This window comes from Aethalodelphis obliquidens, unplaced genomic scaffold (genome assembly GCF_003676395.1).
Source record: "Aethalodelphis obliquidens isolate GAN/ISIS:26980383/991018 unplaced genomic scaffold, ASM367639v1 scaffold5, whole genome shotgun sequence".
Taxonomy (NCBI): domain Eukaryota; kingdom Metazoa; phylum Chordata; class Mammalia; order Artiodactyla; family Delphinidae; genus Aethalodelphis; species Aethalodelphis obliquidens.
Window position 1 is genome coordinate 72,338,426 of NW_020837949.1, and position 18,841 is coordinate 72,357,266.

An 18,841-nucleotide genomic window follows, 5' to 3' on the forward strand; every position below is an offset into this window, starting at 1 on the left:
TTTCTTTGACATGCGACCCTATTCATGCAATATTGTGTACATTAAATTCTGTTACATGGAGAATAACCAGAAAATGTTTATTCTTCAAAATTTGTGTTTTTATAGTCAAATAAAGAGAAACATGTCCTAATAACAAACTTTATAGTAAAACGATTATAATGTGTTCCTTCCTTCTTGGCTCTAAACTTGTATTGAGTTTTTTCTTTTGTTGGTAATCTTCAATCAAAACTACCTTATATAATAAGTTTCAATGAGGAAGCCAACTGCTAATTTGGGGTTTTTTTTATGAGGTTACCTAGGTAACTTTACAATTATTTATGTAGTTCCTGAGAACTGAAACAAACAGACCTTTAATGGCCTTTTGCTTGACATGAAGAGAAATCTCTAGCTTTTGCAGCCTCTGATTTAGATGAAAAAACTGTATCTACCATTAGCTTTCCAATCTCTCCTGTTATTACTTGTCCTTTTATACATCCCCCAAGAGGAAACAGAAATATGAAAAGTAGCAAAGGATGATGGACATTACTTTCTTCTATGCAACAAGTCAGGAAAAAGGCAGGGGAGGGGATCATGAAACAGTAGCCATGTCTTCCGGAAGTAAGCAGCCCTCCTACTGACAGCCCAAAGGCTTCCTGGACGTACTCTGGGCTTTATCAGTCAGAAAATCAGATGTCACTCAAAACTAGGCAGTGCTTTGCCAGAACCCATGGAGCCAGGCAATGTCATAGAGAGGACAATTCCACAGTTTCCAGGACCAATCTCATTCCCTCCTATGATCCAAATGACCAGACAGAATTCACTCTTTTCTCTGAGCCTCCCTTTCCGCATCTCTATGACCTTGAGTTTGAAGTTTACTTCCAGTTTTTCCTTGTCAGGTATGTTTTACATTTGTTGATATGTTGATATTTCATGACCCTCACCCAACACTCCGTTTTAGACCTCTACTGCATGATCAAGGAAGATCATTAGAGTTGTGAAGACTATGCCAACTTAACTTCAGCTCCTGAGAACTTTAGTGACTATAGTTTAGAGGGATTTTCAAGAGATGGTTCAGAAACCCAGTTACCAGCTAAATGCAACATGCCAGCCATATAGAATGTCAGTTTCCAGAGAGCACCCTTCTCCATCTCACACCTCTACTGGCATGAAAAGTCTGGAGAGTCACAGTTATGGGAGGAGCAATGTCAGTCCTGCCACGGAGGAGGGATTTTGTGTATTCAGAGGAATGGGTGGTCAAATGGAAGGAGGTAAGCCAAGGAGGAAATGTAGGGTGGCTTCCAGAGGTGTCTGCTGTTGGTCCAATCCTCAGAAGGGGATCTCAGAAAACATCCAGAAATGACTTGGCTGTTCATATCCTGAAATATTCTTCTATGTGGTGCAGGGTAGTCTAATTTATGTGTTGACAAAGCAGGCTCTGAAATGCGATCAACTTGGATTCAAATCCCAGTGCCATCCATTTCCAACTATGTAAACTTGGCCATGTTAACCTACCCACTCTGAGCCTCAGTTTTCCCTATCTCTAAAATGGAAATAATAACTGTAACTATGACACACTGTTGTGAAGTTTAAATGAAACTGTATGTGGAAGGCATTTAGCACACAGGCATTGCTTAAGTTACTATAAGAACTATGGTGAGACTCTAGAGCAATTCATTCAGACTTAGGAAACTAAGAAAATTTCCTGTGTTAAGAATACGTCAGGGGAAGCAACCCATGTTAGCACTCAGTCACTGGCCATATCATTAACAGAAGGAGCTGTCCACTCCCTACATGCTGACCTGACACCACTGAAAGGAAAAATGCAATGGTTAATTTTGAAAGATTGCCCACCATTTAGTCACATATGCAACTGCTGGTTTTATTTCTCAGCCAGCAAGAGAAGAGGGACAAGAAAGAAAGAGGCATTTTTTTCTCTGTTCATGATTAGAAAAGATAAACATGACCAACTTAAGCCTGGTTTGTATAATTCTCAAAGCTGGTCAAAAGTAAAAGTTCACTAGAAAATTTACACAGAGTATAATCAATTTGTCTGCATTCTTGTGTGGCATGTCAATCTGCCATTCTGTATATTTTGACTTCTCTTTCTCTCCATGCTACATAAAAGGAACTGGAAAATATTTAGGATAGACAAAATTGTATCAATATTACCTAGTTCAATGCCTCATATTCATTTTAACATATGTCAAAGACTGGACATAACATATGTGAAAAAAAAGATGACTTAACGTATGTGAAAGTTTTGAAGACTTCTCCTCCTCTTCTGCCTGATATGTCAGATACAGGTTGTGATTACATAGTCAGAAGTTTACAGGGCAGCCTTGGAGCATAATTAAACCGAAATACAATACGAAGGGCATTCACTGTCAAAAAGGAAGATGAAGGAATTCTTTCATTTCTGTACAGATTGCCATGCTTGGAGGTTAGAAAGACTCAGAAACGAGTAGGAGAAAAACCTTTTCCTATTTATATCTCCAGACTATTACATTAAATGGATGAAAGTAACAATTGATGAGAAGCCAACCAGGGTAACTTTCTAACCTGGGCTTTTCATTCTCAAATAGGTTTTAGACAGCTGGAGTATAAGTTTGCTTGAGTATTTCTTGTAGAAAAAGTAAAATATAAGAATTAGAAGACATTAAAATGACATAAAACACCAAAAGTTAAAAGGGTGTGGTTTCAAATTCTTTTCTTTTATACGGAGTGGAAAGTAGGCCACAGTGGGTAGGGGCAGCATTCCATTCTTTATTTTGATGCCACGATCTTTTCTTCCCTTTTCAAACCTAATTGTCAAATTGGCAATGTTTTTCTAACTTAGTTTTTACAGTAGAGTAAAAACAGCCATGCTGATTCAGACACTGCAAAACAAATGATTTTTTTTGCCTATTTCAGCAAAATGATTTGACATTTAAAGGTCAAATGGCATAGCTTGATGTATAGTTGCAGTGAATTAACCACCTTCCCCTCTTTTTCATTCTGTATATACAAATCACAAAATTTCCAGCTGAAAAGAAAAATCAGAGTTATTTGTACTTTATTTCCTTTCCTGATTTGAAGGCTTGCAGTTTTTGCTTAAATTAATTAAATTAAAGCGCATGTGGCCCTTGGTCTGTGGCCTTCATGGGAGGCATGAATGAGCATACATGTACCAAGCCTTATGCGCCCTCAGTATTCCCCAGGCTCTGGGACAGCTGAGATCCCCCATCCAGCCCCTTATATCTAGCAGTACATGCCACCTTTCTCTGAGGAGCTCCAAGTTGTTTAAAAACTAAATCTCACATTCAGAACCTCTAAGTTTTAACAACAGATAGGATAAACTTGGAAATGAGAAATTAAGGCTTTAAACATTTTAAACTTCAGCAAGCAAGGTCAATAGCAAGGCAAATCGAATTCTTCTATTCCCATGAAGTCATTCACCAATGACACCTGGAGATCTTGACTGAAAAGAACCTATTCTCTCTTGTCTTTTTTTAAAACAAATTTATTTATTTATTTATTTATTTTTGGCTGTGTTGGGTCTTTGTTGCTGTGTGTGGGCTTTTCTCTAGTTGTGGCGAGCGGGGGCTACTCTTCGTTGCAGTGCGCTGCCTTCTCACTGCAGTGGCTTCTCTTGCGGAGCACGGGCTCTAGGCACGCGGACTTCAGTAGTTGTGGCACGTGGGCTCAGTAGTTGTGGCTCCCGGGATCTAGAGCGCAGGCTCAGTATTCGTGGGGCACGGGCTTAGTTGCTCCGCAGCATGTGGGATCTTCCCCGACCAGGGCTCGAACCTGTGTCCCCTGCATTGGCAGGTGGATTCTCAACCACCGTGCCACCAGGGAAGCCCTCTCTTTTGTCTTTTAATTATATTTATATTACAACTGTGCACCACACTCTAATTCAGGATCAGTACTGTAAAGGGTCACATAGTAAAATTTTTTGTGCCACATACTATCTCTGTTGTACATTCTTCTTCTCTGTTTTTATTGTTTTACAGCATTTAAAAAATGTAACAAGTATTTTTTAGCACTCAAGCCATACAAAAACAAGGCATGAGCTGTGTTTGTCCCACTGTCTCTAGTTTTCCAACCCTTTTTCTAAATTGAGAGAAGAATTAAATTAAAATCTTTGTATGAATGTTTTTATATTGCCTACCACCATCCCATCTAATTCCTCACCAGTGCCAAGGATCTCCTTATTCATAATTAGTGATCTCATAGTCAAGTAATATTAAACTTGAATATAATCTCTTTTCTCCATAACCCTATGACATTCTGTGCTTCCCCTAAATTTAATGCCTATGATAATTACATTTACTTGCTTAATGGCTGAATTCACTGATGGTCTGTTGACTCTGATAACAGGGACTCTATCTGTCGTGTTCCAGTCTGTATCCTCAGCACCTAACAAACTACTGTCCCTGAGTAAGTATTCAGTCAACATTCTTCGATTGAATGAGTAATTGATCAGAAACCCAGTTCTCTGAATCGGTTAAACTAGATGAGGAATGACTGAATGCCAGATCAAAATAGCCACATCCAGGAAGATCACTAAGCAAATATCCCAAATAATTCAGGCCAACATTATATATAATAAACTATATTTCTATACTTTTCAATACATTTCCTGTTCTTAGGAAAAAACCTGAATGGTTACATTCAAAAATAAAAATATCAAATCTTTCTCAGTCAAGATAAATTATATTTTAAGCTTGCTCCATTAATTCCAAGTTTAATGGATGGCTATTGGATTACCATCAACTAACCAGTGCTGAATGGTAATGAAAGTTCAAGATTCTGTTCAAAATCAGGAGAATTTGAGCTGCACTTTTTTATCTCCCAGCCTCATTATGAGCATCTTCCTTGGTTTACTGAATTACAGGCTGTTACGTGTATAAGAAGTCGGGGAATTTTTAGTCTAAGAAATATAGATTTCCAATTCATTCTTTTATGAATTTTCAGTACCTAATTAGGCATGTGATTTCTAAGGACTTGCTCTCACATTCCAAACATAATAGTATATAGTAAACATACCAGTTGGGTTCTTTGAGAACTGAAGCTTACATGTGGAACCACACTGAATGGTCTATTTTGGCTAAATTTTCTTTTGGAGCAGTATTTCCAAAGTAAAATATTTAGAAGGAATTAAGTTGGTGTAATTTTAAAGTGATCAGTTAACAATATTTAAAGTACTTAGTTTAAATCTCCTTTTTAATATTCATTTTCTTCTTTCAAAATAACATTTAGAAATTAAAGCTTTATTTAAGACAAATTTGCCAGTATTCTTATTGGAAACATGCAGCTATTCTTAACAGTTGTATAATTTGTACAATATTGGAAGATGGCTTCTTTGCAGTGTTTGTTATGTGGTTTTCTTTGGTTATAACTGAGATGATATGCACTGAAAACATCAGTGATTTTCCTTCTTTTAAACAGGATTTCATTTCAGGTGGATCAAAGAATGAACGTTGTGATATTGTTTCCAATTTAATAAACAAAGGCTGCTCAATTGATTTGATAGAATACCCATCTGTGCATGTAACACCAAGTGAAAATGAAATCAATACCCAGGTGACACCAGGAGAAGTGCTGATTCAGCTACGTCAAGGTATGGTTATTTTCAAATAAATCAATGATGATTCTTCATTTGAAATTATATCTAGCTTTATTTGCTCATATTTAACATTTTATGGCAGGCAGTATTGCTACAGTAGAAATAAGAGTGGGCTCAGAATCAAGAAACAGAATTCTAGTCTTTCTTATGCCTATAGCTAGCTGTGTGGCCTCGGACACTCTGCAAACCTGACCACACTATATTATAATTATGTGTTTCCAAACTTGATCACATTGTACTGTAATTGTGTTCCTATGCCACTGCCAGCTCTGGAAGAAAGAGAACATGTTTTATTCCACTCTGTTTCTCCAATGCCTAACAGAGTGCTGGCATGTAGTAAGCACTCCATAAGTGTTTGCTGAATTTGTTAGTTGATTAATTAGTAAGAGATGTGAATTAAGCTAAGTCTTAGAGCCTGTGTGATAAGCTTGTAACAGAAAACTATAATTCATAATTATCATAATTAACTTGAGCTGATTTGGCCCCTGAGAGTAACATACGCTTTTCCTCCAATACTTCTCTTATACTTGTCCTTCCACACCACTGTATTGCACATGTAGCAGGCCACTGGAAATTATTCATTTTCTCCAGTGCCAGAGAATCCCAATGAACTAACTACATATGGCAAGATAAGTTCAGGTACAAAGATATGCATCACTCAACTAGATACATTTAGTTTTAAGTGGTATGCAATTGCCTTCAAGCCATCATTATTTCATTTTGGGTGGTCTTGTCCTGTCATTAAACTTTTGAATAACCATTATCAACATATGACCTCCCAATTCCAAAGCTGAGCTATTTTTCCCAGACTCTTGGATTACCAAAATAACGAAATCCATTTCTTTCTTGGCCCTAGGCATATTCCCAGCTTCCAATTAAAACTGTGCACTTCACTATATCCAACAATTATACAGCCCAGTATGGACATAAATGAGTGACAGCTGGAAAGGGATACACAAAAATTAAAGTAACTAGGTTGGTAAGATTATGACACTTGCCACCTTCTATTGCTGCCATAGCAAAATACCACACACTATGTGCCTTAAACAACAGAAATTTATTTTCTCACAGTTCTAGGAGCTAGGAAGTCTAAGATCAAGGTGCTGGCAGATTCGGTTTCTGGGGAGGGAGAGAGAATGACAGACAGACAGAAAAGGAGCTCTCTGTTGTCTACATATAAGGGCACTGAACCCACCATGAGGACCCCACCCTCAGGACCTCATCTATATCTAGTCATCTCCCAAAGGCTCCATCTCCAAACACCATCACATTGTGAGTTAGGGCTTCAACATAGAAATTTGGCTGGGGGAGGGCAGGGAGGGGGCAAAATTCAATCCATAATTCTTGATATATAAAATAATGTTTTCAAAAGCTATGAAATATTTTTAGAAATTAATTATATTTTATACAAGAAAACTTAACTCCAAAAAGTGAAACTGTTTTTATAGGCCAACATCTCTGAACACCTCGCAATAAAATTTAAAATCAATACAAGAGGATAAACAAATATTAAATAATAGAGAAACAAAGAAAAGATTTTCCTAAATAAGTTCTATCTCCAAGAATAAATCAAAACTCTAGTCATAGACTATTTGATAATAACAATAATAACAACACACATCATAACATAATGGTATGTGTTCAAAGTTGCTCTCAGGATAATTCAAAACTTTAAATGCTTTTATTATTAAAGAAGAATGAAGCATCCAGATAAAGGTATAGAAACAACAAAAACAAAATAACCATAAGGAAAACAAGAGGAAGCAATTCATAAGTTAAGAAAAAAAACAAAATGGAATGCAAAATAGAAATAAAGTAAAACGAACGTATAAATCCAAAATCTGGTTATTTGTAAAGCCCAATGAAATAGACAAATTGTTGGCAAAGCTAATTAAGAAAAAAGGACAAAAAGCAAATGACCTGATTATACAGACCATAACCAGAGAAACAAATATTGGGTAAAAAAAACTTTAAGAAAATATTAAAAATGGTAAAATGCATTAAATGTGGTAAAATATATAAATCGTAATAATAAAGATAATTTTCTAGGAAAATATACATGACTAAAATTGACTCAAGAAGAGGGAAACCCCTAAGAAACCTAATAAAGATATAAGAAGCTAAGAAAATTATAAAAGAAACTCCCCCTAAAAACATTAGGTCTAAAGGATTTCATGGGGAGAAATGATTTCATGTTCCCCTAAACATTTAAGGAACACATTATCCCTATGCTACATAAACTCTTCCATGGTTTTAGAGAAGGCTTAGAAGCTACTCAATTTTTACAAGCTTATCATAACTCTAGTATCAAATCCCTAATAACATTTTAAGAAATCAAATTAAACTGCATGTGATAATAAGAGTAATGTCACCATACAAGTAGATCTAACCTAGGGTAGTTGATTGTCTTAAAATTAATGTATTTTTATCATCTTAGTTTGCCAAAAGAAGAAAAATATATATTGTTATCTCAATAGATGCCAAAAATCATACAAAAAAAATTTAGTATCCATTCCTGCCCAAACCAAAATTGAAGACTACTTTTTTAATATGTATTAAAATCCTTCTGAAAGTTTTACATAAAAGCAATCAGACAAGAAAACCAAGTATGTGTTATCAACATTTTGAAAAGATAAAGCAAAATTATCATTATATTTCTACCTGGAAATCCAGGCAAATCAACGAAAACTAACTATTAAAATTAAAAATAAAAGGCCATGGCAGGAAATTTTTTAAATATTCAAAAATCAATGAATTTCTTATATAGTATTAAATATAACTTAAAAAGGGATCATTTCAAAGCAGCAACCTAAAATGTAAACTGCCTAGTGATAAACTTTCTAAAAAATATGTAGAGTCTATTGTGCTACGTAAAAGACAGTATGAATAGATGCAGAAGAATTTTATGTTCCTGAATAGGGAAACAATATTATAAAAATAACAGTTTTCTATAAATATATTCTAGTAATGTAACAAAATCTAAGTGAATCAATAAATGTAAGACAGTCCCAATCAAATTTAAATGCAGTTTGTTTAAACAAATCTTCAGTGATACTCATTATACATGTATCTATCTATATCTATCTATCTCTCCATATATGTAACAACATATTTATTTAGGATACATTCCTAGGAATAGATTTACTAGGTCATGTGTATTACCAGATTATTCACAAGAAAAATTCATGTCCAGTTAGGCTTTCAAGAGTCAACCTCACCCATTCTCATTCTTTTTAATCTCTTCAATTTGTTAAGTGTAACTAGTCTATTAGCTGTTTTCTTTTGTCTTTTTCCTATTACTAGAAAGCCTGAATATTTTTCTTAAGCTTATTGATTATCTTTATCTCTCCACTTTGTGTGTGATTTGCCCCTCCATACAAATTTGCTTATTTTTCTCACTGAATATTAATTTTCAACAGCTTACAGATGAGGCTTATCATATATTATTTACCTCTAAAAAATGACTAATAGCCTTAAAAAATGTCTTGCTCTTTTTTAAATACTTGAGATTTGAAAATTACAAGGTGCATTTTTTTATACTGGTATGTTACTTTTAAATTTATACACTTAAATGAATTTAGTCTGTTCTCTTCTGTAGACATAATGGTGGCTGAATCCTCCTGAGACTATAAATTAACAGTTCAAAAGTTGGGAAGTTATTTCAGTGCTGTAGATAAGCAATGGCAGTAATGGTAACAAGGCAGGAGAAAAATGGCCAGACTTGAGAGATAATCCGGAGGTTTCATCCCCAGGGATTGGTGATTGATGAGTATGGGAACACCTGGGCTCTGGCTCGAGCATCTAGGTGAGGTGGAGAAGGCTGCTCTTTGTGGAGGGGGTGAGTCTGAGTTCAAACAGACATCTTGAATTAAGGTAGTGACTTACCCATTAGGTGTTCTGGGGAGAGACAGAGTTGGAGATAGAGAAGCTGGAGATGTCAACATGAGGTAGTAAGTGAAGGTAGTATGAATGAGATCATGGGAGTAGGAGAATCAAAACACAAATGCTTAATGTCTATGTCAATCATTATAGGGTTTGATTTTAGTCAATTCCCCAATCCTCATGAATTTCTGTGTGGAAATAGTTACTAACCGTCTAACGTGTATGTTATCTTTCCAACATAGCTATGACAGAACTATATTTTTATAATCTGCATATATAGCAAATAATTATTAAAATAGATTTAATAAGTTCATCTAAAAGTGCATCGTGGCATCAAAGACATGCCAGCTTTGGGGCATAATATATAAAGCTGTATTTTACCAACTCCAGATATATAGGAACCTCATTCCTTACAATGTAAAGTCCTTTGCACCCTAATATATATATAAGAGTTGAGGGTCTGGTATAATGAATACCTAAGTGTAAAATACATTTATTCCCTAATATTAATTTTGATTTATTAGATTTATTTATAGATAACCACTTTATTCTTACCTGATAAAAATTCATGACCTTCAATGTAGCATTTATTAAGGATTTTAAAAAGTTTTTATTTTTAAAAATAAAAATATTTCCATTATATCATATACTAAGTTTTTAAAGGAATGTTAGGGCTATATAAAACATGTATATAATATATATAATTGAATATTTTAAATGAGATTTTAAAAAGATATTTACTTTTTACTTCTTAAACTATACTTTTTAAAATTTTTACCTATCAATTTTATGGAAAAATAATAACAGAAATAGGTGACTAATCCTAGTTTATGTCCCCTAAGAACAGTGAAATGAAATGAAATCTTTAGGAAGATAGGTGAGAGAAGATAATTCTCGATTTCTGTTTCAGAAGTAATATAATGTATGTGACAAGGATGAGTATAATTTGTACTTTACTAATTGAAGAAAAGGTTTCAAACTTGATTCATTTTAATATTTTAAAGAAAAAAAGTTCTTTAGTGTAGCTTAATTTAAAATGTAAGATTTTTCAGGTATTCTTCTTGAATTCAAAACTTTTTTCAAAAAACCTAAAACTATAGAGTCATGCATTTTTCCTCCTCAACACCTGGCACATATCCCCCATTTTATCCCACACAGAAATCCAGAAATGTGCTGGAGTCTGTACCTTGTTGTTTCAAACTAGTCTAATTCTTGGGCCTTCTCCTTCCCCTGCTCAAGGATAATGAATAGAAATTGGCAGCTCTTTCCTCCTGCTACAGTTCTCCATATTTTCTTACGGTTTTTCAGTTTCATCTTATGCAGAATATTTCTTAGTTATCTTTTCTTAATATCCAGTCATGTTTGTTGTAGCCAGCTCTTCAGAGATGCTCACGCCATTATTTGAGTGATTTAAAACTCATTCGAACAACTTTATTTTTTTGGTCTATTCAAACCAATATTGGCAATAGCTCTAAGTAGGTCTCAACTTTCCTCCAAGTCCTCTTTCTTATTCTATGTCACAGACTCTTTTCTTGCCTTTAAAGTTAATCAAAGGAATAGGACTTGAGCCTTTAGAATCTCAAATTATGAGGATGAAGCTTTCCTGGAGATAATGTAAGTGGTGGCATAAATATTTTGGGGGCCAGATGATACTTTTTTCCTCTTATAGAGAGAAACTATTTAAGATCTCCCTAAACTATGGGAAAGAAGTTATAAATATTAGCTTCTTACTGTGGTATATATATGGGCCTTTTGAAATGCTGTATCAAAATATTCTTCCAATATAGTTTAAAGAACATTTATGAGTGGCTATGCATGTACCAAACCCAGAGGCTTCAGAGATAAACAGTTCTTATCCTAATGTTGTTCTATCTAATGTTAGATAGAACAGTTCTATCTATCATCTATTCTAACATTAGAACAGATCTAATGTTAGAATCTAGTAATACTAATGGTAATAATTACTAATGTCTATATATTTACTGTGTACCAAATACTGTGGTAAATATTTTATATGGATCACTGCACTTAGTAGCTCTTACCCACTAAAAGAATCCACCCCCACATAGCTCCTTCTCTCAGAGTAGCATTTAAGACATTGCTGCTGGAATTTATATCACAGTGGTGATGGCCGCAGATATTGTCTTATTTTTAGATGTGTTTCTTTCTCATTCAATATATTCAAAACCTCTTTAATGTCATCTTCCCTTTGAGCCCAGTGTTGGTGGCACCACAGTAGGAACTGAATGGAGATTTTATCCAGGGACATGGTATCCATGTTCCCATGAAAAGATATTTCTACTGCTTCCAAGAGAAGGTTTCTCCGTCATATATAATTATCCAATCCAAAGCCAACTTGAGAGCATAATGTGGGGAGTGTCTCAGGCTCATGGGCAAAATATGGTAATCTAAGCTTGGCCCCTTCAGCTTCCTCCTTAACAAGCAGAGTGGGGTTTGGGGTCAGCCTATGTATGGCTGCCCACCTTAAGCTTACTACTTAAAGCTAGAACCTTTTAGGAAACTCAAGTGCCTTGCAGTTTAAAAGTAGCGATTATCATTCTCTCCAGCGATGAGTAAAAGGCCTGTGTACAGAAAGATTCTCCTTTCTCCTTTAGTGAAAACTTGTCTTACTGAGGTGTCAGCCCACGCTGAGGTCTTCAACTGACCCAGGTACATGTGCTAACGCCAGCATCTATGTAATCAAAATAAAGCTACAGCAGCCTGCACCCTCTAACCATGGCCATTTGGCCAGGCTTCCTAAAAGCCTGGCAAGGCTTCCTAAAAGCCCTCTTCTTTGCTGAGGTCAGTGAGACTAGGATTCGCTTGCTAGGCTATGAGCAGCTGACCTGTGCTGAAGGCTCCTGTGTGGCTAGCATTTTACTGGAGCTCCCTGAATAGCTCAGGCCTCCAAGGCCTGTGCTTTTGCTGATGCTATGTAGACTCTGCCTGTTGGCTGAGATAACCAACCAATAATATAACAACTCACACAACACGCTGAATATCTGGTACATTTTTCGATGACTCTATAAAAATAGGCAGCCATTCATCTTTAGACAGAGCCACCATAAACTATAATGATCCATCAAGATGAGAATACCATGTGGCCAGCTCCTAATGCCTTCAGCCATATGTCCAAGTCAACAGTTAAAAAACAACTACACAACTTTAAAAAAATTAAAAATTAAATGCTGACCCACATTAAAATTCAAGCTCCTCCACATGAACCACACTCCCCAATACGCTCCATTTCTATTTCTCATCGATCCAGCCCTATCTACCAGATTCTATCATTCTTCTGAATTAAACTTCTCTACCCAAATTGCAGGACACTTCCACATGGGCAGGATTTTTCACCAGATACTTGGAAAGCAGAGCCAAATATATGTTCACCGGAGGCAGCCCAGCTCCTAAAAAAAAGGAGTGAAAGAATTGACTGGGCTGGGCTATGCAAGCCCAATTTCTCCTCCCAAACTCTTGGGCTGAAAATCCAAGAATGTTATAATAAAGAAGTTTCCTGCATTTAAAGGCAAATTAGGAATAAGTAAATAGCCCCTTTCTCCCATAATTAATATTACAAACCAAAAAACCTTACTATTTTTAATACATTCCATAATCTGGCTGTATAACATTTGATTTGTGAAGTAAGTTTTAAAATATTGCTATTTTTAAGCATATTAAGACTGAAAATATGATTTGATAAATTGTAAGATTCCTTTAATAAGTAGATCAGGCTACCAATTATGTATACAAATTTGTATTTATTAAAAAATTTTTTACACTCAAAATATTCCCCATGTGCAAATAATTAATGACTTACAAGCATTTGCTTTATTATTTAAAAAAGTAAAATTCACAAACTTCCTCTATTTAAATTGATAACTTTTCATCATGTACTTTAAAAAGTTAAATACAGAAGTACTAACTCTGTAGGGTACCAAATCCTTGTATGACTTGATAATGGACAGAAAACTAAATAAAACTGTATTGCAAAGACAGTTGTTTTTTGGAGGCTCCAACAATTCTCCTTATGGTGACCCTCTCTACTCATCCAGTTTCTTTGACCCTGTGATCCCTCTTCAACATATGTTTATCATGCACCCATTATGCATTGGACAAATGCTGTCCCCTACATTGTCTTGGTCCTCAATGTGGCAATGCTGCATATCATTCTTCAGACCACTGTCTCATTTCCTCTTACAACTAACTGTTGGGGAGAATCTAATCAAGTAACATGATGAGGTAGGAATTATTTTGAATAGCTTAATGTACTGCTCAGTACCAGAGTTTTCACATCTCATATGTAAATATACCTTAACCCAAAAGAATGAATCTACACCTGCATCCAATAAGGGGTAAATTTTCTTAGAATACCTTTCTGGCTGTCTTCATATCTAAATGCGACCTGAAAACAAGCACAGACACCTACTCTCTCTTATGATAGAATGCTGCTTGCTGTTTGTCCTATGCTTTACTAGACACTAGAAATACAGGTTCATATGGTGATAAATATATTACCTATTACATTTATGTTGAGCTGGTCTATTTGTTATTATCTCTATCTGCCCTATAGAATTACGAGAAATGCACTGTAGAAGTTGGAGACTAAGACATTGGTATGTCTGGGATGGTACAGTTTCCAAACTGCCTTGAAATTATTCTGGAATATTCCCAATTTCATTCATTATGCACAAATTTGTGATAATTGTTCTATACCTAAAATGTGACCGGATGTTTGATAGCTTAACCTGAGATGTTTAAAATGAATACTATACTATGTTTGTCTTTCTCTGAACTAGGAGCTGAAGCTAATTTTATGCTGAAAATTCATCCTCTGAAGAAATATCCTGTGGATCTTTATTATCTGGTTGATGTCTCAGCATCAATGCACAATAATATTGAAAAATTAAATTCAGTTGGAAATGATTTATCTAGAAAAATGGCATTTTTCTCCCATGACTTCCGCCTTGGATTTGGCTCATACGTTGATAAAACAGTTTCACCATACATTAGTATCCATCCAGAAAGAATTCATAATCAATGCAGGTATCTAATATTTGACGTGGACTTCCTAATGCTAAACAAATTTAAAATCTTATAAAACCTCATTTTGTTTTTAAATCAAAGACTTACTAAATTTTATATTTTTGTTTTAATTAAATGATAAATGAAAATATGTATAGAAGAAGTATGTTTCTATCTGAAAACTTCTGAGACTGAAGGGTGGCTTTTTACTTTATATTTTTTCAAATATCATTCACTTAGTTTCTATTACAAAAAACACAAATAATATTAGTAATTTTGGATAAACCTCCAATAATCAGGCTACTATATATATATAAAATACATCTTTGAAACTTCTGTATTCCTTTTTTGATTGATCCAAATTTGCTGAATTAAGGTTTATCAAATTTAAAGTACTTATTTTGCCAGTATTGCATCTGTATTTCCATTACTGTATTGTGACTGTTTATAATTACATTGCTTATGATGTGATTTCAAACAAAACTCAGCTAGCACATGGAGGATAGGTAGGTCAAAAGAGAGAATTTGTTTGCTAGAAAGAGCCCTTTTTCTTATCATTTTGGAACAGCATATTCCCTACTATGAAAGGAAAACAGACCTTTAAAATATGAATTTCTCACACGATACTTAGCCTGTTGAATTTTCAGAGAGAACTATAAATGTGTTCAGTTCTTCCTTAACAAAACATTTCATTTTATCGTCTTCTTTCCTACTTTCATGAATTGCCCAGATCACTTTACAGTATATACTCTAATTTACCAAAACAACTCTGCTTTCTGTTGTAGAGGAACAAGACTGATGCCTCTCCACATGGAGCTTCACACACCTTCTCCCTGAATACAAATGCACCTGAGGAATGATCCTCACCTTTGGGGACATTATGGAATTCTCAAAACAATTTTAATGAATTTTGACCATGCATCAGTAATTCTACACCAAGCATCACTTTAAAATTAGCAAAATATTTTAAAATATCTAACAGTAGTATAATATTTTAACTAAATTCCTAAAAACATTTCCCAAAAAGTGTTTTTCAGCTGTTCCATGGGCAAATGTGATAGGAAATCACTGTAAATTTTCATCTCCTCTTAAAAATTAACAGTGCATATTAGCATAATAAAAGCCCTTAGGTGTCCTATATTAAACATGTTTAATCTTCTTTATGTTTTGACGACCAAGGCATTATATTGCTACATGCAAAGAAATATTCACCAATATTGAGCTTTTCTCTGATTTTATAAAATACAGATTTTCTCTAATAAAATTTTCTTGGCAAAAATAAAAAAGGTATTCCCTTCTCACATCAACCACACACTTTTACTATGACCATGAATAGTATTTTGGATCTTTGAAGGACGCATAGCAAAATAGAATTTGCATTTCTTCTTTACCCATATAGTGACTACAACTTAGACTGTATGCCTCCCCATGGGTATATCCATGTGCTGTCTTTGACGGAAAACATCACTGAGTTTGAAAAAGCAGTTCACAGACAGAAGATCTCTGGAAATATAGATACACCTGAAGGAGGTTTTGATGCTATGCTTCAGGCAGCTGTCTGTGAGGTAAGAAGTTTCACATTATTGAATATTTGCTCAGATGAAAAATTCTCCAAGAAGTTAGGATTTTTCCCTTTGATTTATGGAGTGAAAACATAGCATAGAAGAATACATTCTTCTCCTATCTGTTATTCGTCACCAGTATTATTCATTTTGGTATGTGTTCAGGACAGAGGGGCTAAATTAGGAGAGGGTTATAAATAGGAAAAGATAAAAGGGAAAGAATAACTTATGCACTTGGAAAATCATTTCCAAAAGGGCTGCTCTTTTCACTCACTACTCTCCAAGGAAAAAAACAGAAGTAGCTTGTTGTCCTACTCACATCACAGTGGGCAGTCTGCACTTCATAAACCTGGCTTGTTCTTCCTCTGTGGAACACCAGAAGTCTCTAGCCAGGAGATAGTGTGGTCAAACGGCTGTGGAAGAGGATATACAAATAAAAGTTAATGCTATTTATGAAACAGCACTGAATTTATGCACATCATTCTAGCCTGACTTAATGTTTTAAATTTAATGTTTACTTGAAATGAAGACCATAGTAAAGATCTATGTTATTGTACAAGATCTAATTACATGTTTATTTTAAGAGTCACATTGGATGGCGAAAAGAAGCTAAAAGATTGCTGCTGGTGATGACAGACCAGACATCTCATCTTGCTCTAGATAGCAAATTGGCAGGCATAGTGGTGCCAAATGATGGAAACTGCCATCTGAAAAACAACGTCTACGTCAGATCAACGAGCATGGTAATACAGCAACAGCCTATTAGTAGTTATGACTTTTCTGGTTATAGTATAAGTTTAAATTGGCAATTCAGCTGTCCTTGTACCGAGAAATTACCTAAAGGATCATGATGCAGAGTCAGGATAAGTCATGAAAGACAAGTTACAGAACAATGCAGTCTATAAATTCTGCTCAATAAAATATAAGGCTGAAATACTTTGATAATATCTAGTAGCTGACTCTCTAATATCCTACAAAGCACTGTACAATTTATGAAAATAAGAGTGATAGAAGAGCTTACTTTTTACTCAACTGAAGGACCTTAAAAGGAAAAGAGCATATACATATACGTTTGCCTTACTAGTTTACTTATAACTACTTCTACAGGGTTAGTATTGAAAAACATATTAGAGATTAAGAAGAACGTATTTGGCTTGAGGAATCCTCGCAGTAAAATAGACAGAATCAAAGTAGAGACTAGGGGAAAAAAGGAGTAAAACAAAACCGGCTTTCAATTTTATACCTCACTCCTTCCTTCTGAAGTTTATCTATATTTAAGGGCTCTTTTGTTTAAACAGTGCATATCTGGATTGCTTCCTGAGGGTTAGTTTCGGCTCTGAATCATATATTTAAATTCAATCTCTTAGAACATCTTTCCCAGCATTAGCTATTCTTCATGTAGAAAATAACTGCATAAAGCATCATTTACTTGTGACATGACACCTACTTATACAGGCATGCAAATGTTAGAACAAAAGCTTCCAAACTTTCTCATATTGTGGTACCTAGTGTCTTAGTAATCTTTCCCCTTGTACACGTAGGCAAAACAAGCAAACAAAGAGCCTGACAGTTCTGTTTATTAAGTAGTTAGGTCCAAATAACATAACTATTTGTGTCCTAAAAACTTAGTAGCCAGTTAAAAAAATAATACACATGAAAAAAAAAAAATAATAATACACATGAACATCAAAAAACATATGTGTGTGTGTGTGTGTGTGTGTATATATATATATATATATATGTATAGTTTGTCATTCTTAGTAAATAAGTTACAATGGGAACTTCCCAAGCCTTGGAATCAGACTAGATGTAACCATCCTCACTTCCTGTTCCGCACTGATTTTCATGTTGCCCAGTTTTGCAAAGATATGGCATCATCTAAAACAACAGAGACGAATGTAATGGTAAAGCTGTGAACCACCTCCAGCTAGTAGTTCATGGGTACCTGACAGATGCCACGTATTACTGTGCTTCCCTTAAAAATTCAAGATATTTTGAGGTATCCTGGTGAGTGTACTGCAGTGCTCTAAGGCACCTCATGCACAGTTTGGGAAATGCAATATTAGAAACATATAAATTATGCTGAAATGTGTGTAGTTCCCATGAGTGAAATTTAAATAGTTTAAATTTTGTTAATCTGAAACATTCTACCAGACTTTTTGAAAGTCTAGAGGAGCAACTGTTATTACCGCATAAAACAAGTTCAACCCTTGGTTGGTTTAGATTCTTGAAAGCAGCCTCAACATTTAAAGATTTTTAAAAATAACTACAATTTGAATTTTAAATTTTAGCATTTGGAGTTATTCCCTTAGTGTCTTTCTCTTTGCTAATTCTCTTCTACTCAGCCACATTTCACTTTGGTAGACCCATCCACTTTAATTAAGTCATTTATTATCTTTCCTTCCATCCAACCTCTTTTAATCTGAGACAGAGTTCTAATTCATTTACTGGGAGTGGAGGAGAAGACAAGAGGAACTATTCTATTGTGAGACAAGTAGAAGCTTTTTTTTTTTAAAGGGAAAATAATAATCACATTATTCTCAAATTGCATTGCATTATCGTTTTGAAGTTTTGCCAAGTCATTGAAGTCATCGCTCCATAATTGTATTTTAGAGGGTGCTGTTGCTCATATAGGACGGATTCCTTAAGGCAAAGAAATGTTCTCATACTTTTAGACATATGCCATGCCATATAACCTTATGGAAACAAATTATAATTCTGATGGAATTTTACACAGTGTTTGGGCTCTTATGATATCAGGAATTTGGACAAACTATCATGAACTTTA

At 34.8% G+C, this 18,841-nt stretch overlaps 1 protein-coding gene across 2 annotated transcripts in view; it reads left to right on the plus strand.

Annotated features, from left to right (window-relative positions):
• The window catches only part of ITGB8 (integrin subunit beta 8), a 97,478-nt gene that overhangs the window by 38,460 nt on the left and 40,177 nt on the right, over window positions 1-18,841 (plus strand). Inside the window, exons 3-6 of one of the 2 annotated variants that reach the window (XM_027102644.1) lie at window positions 5,410-5,581; window positions 14,266-14,512; window positions 15,891-16,056; window positions 16,638-16,796. In XM_027102644.1, the coding sequence (XP_026958445.1) occupies window positions 5,410-5,581; window positions 14,266-14,512; window positions 15,891-16,056; window positions 16,638-16,796 (744 nt within the window). The remainder of the gene's footprint in view (window positions 1-5,409; window positions 5,582-14,265; window positions 14,513-15,890; window positions 16,057-16,637; window positions 16,797-18,841) is intronic. The other variant, XM_027102645.1, reaches the window with a different exon arrangement.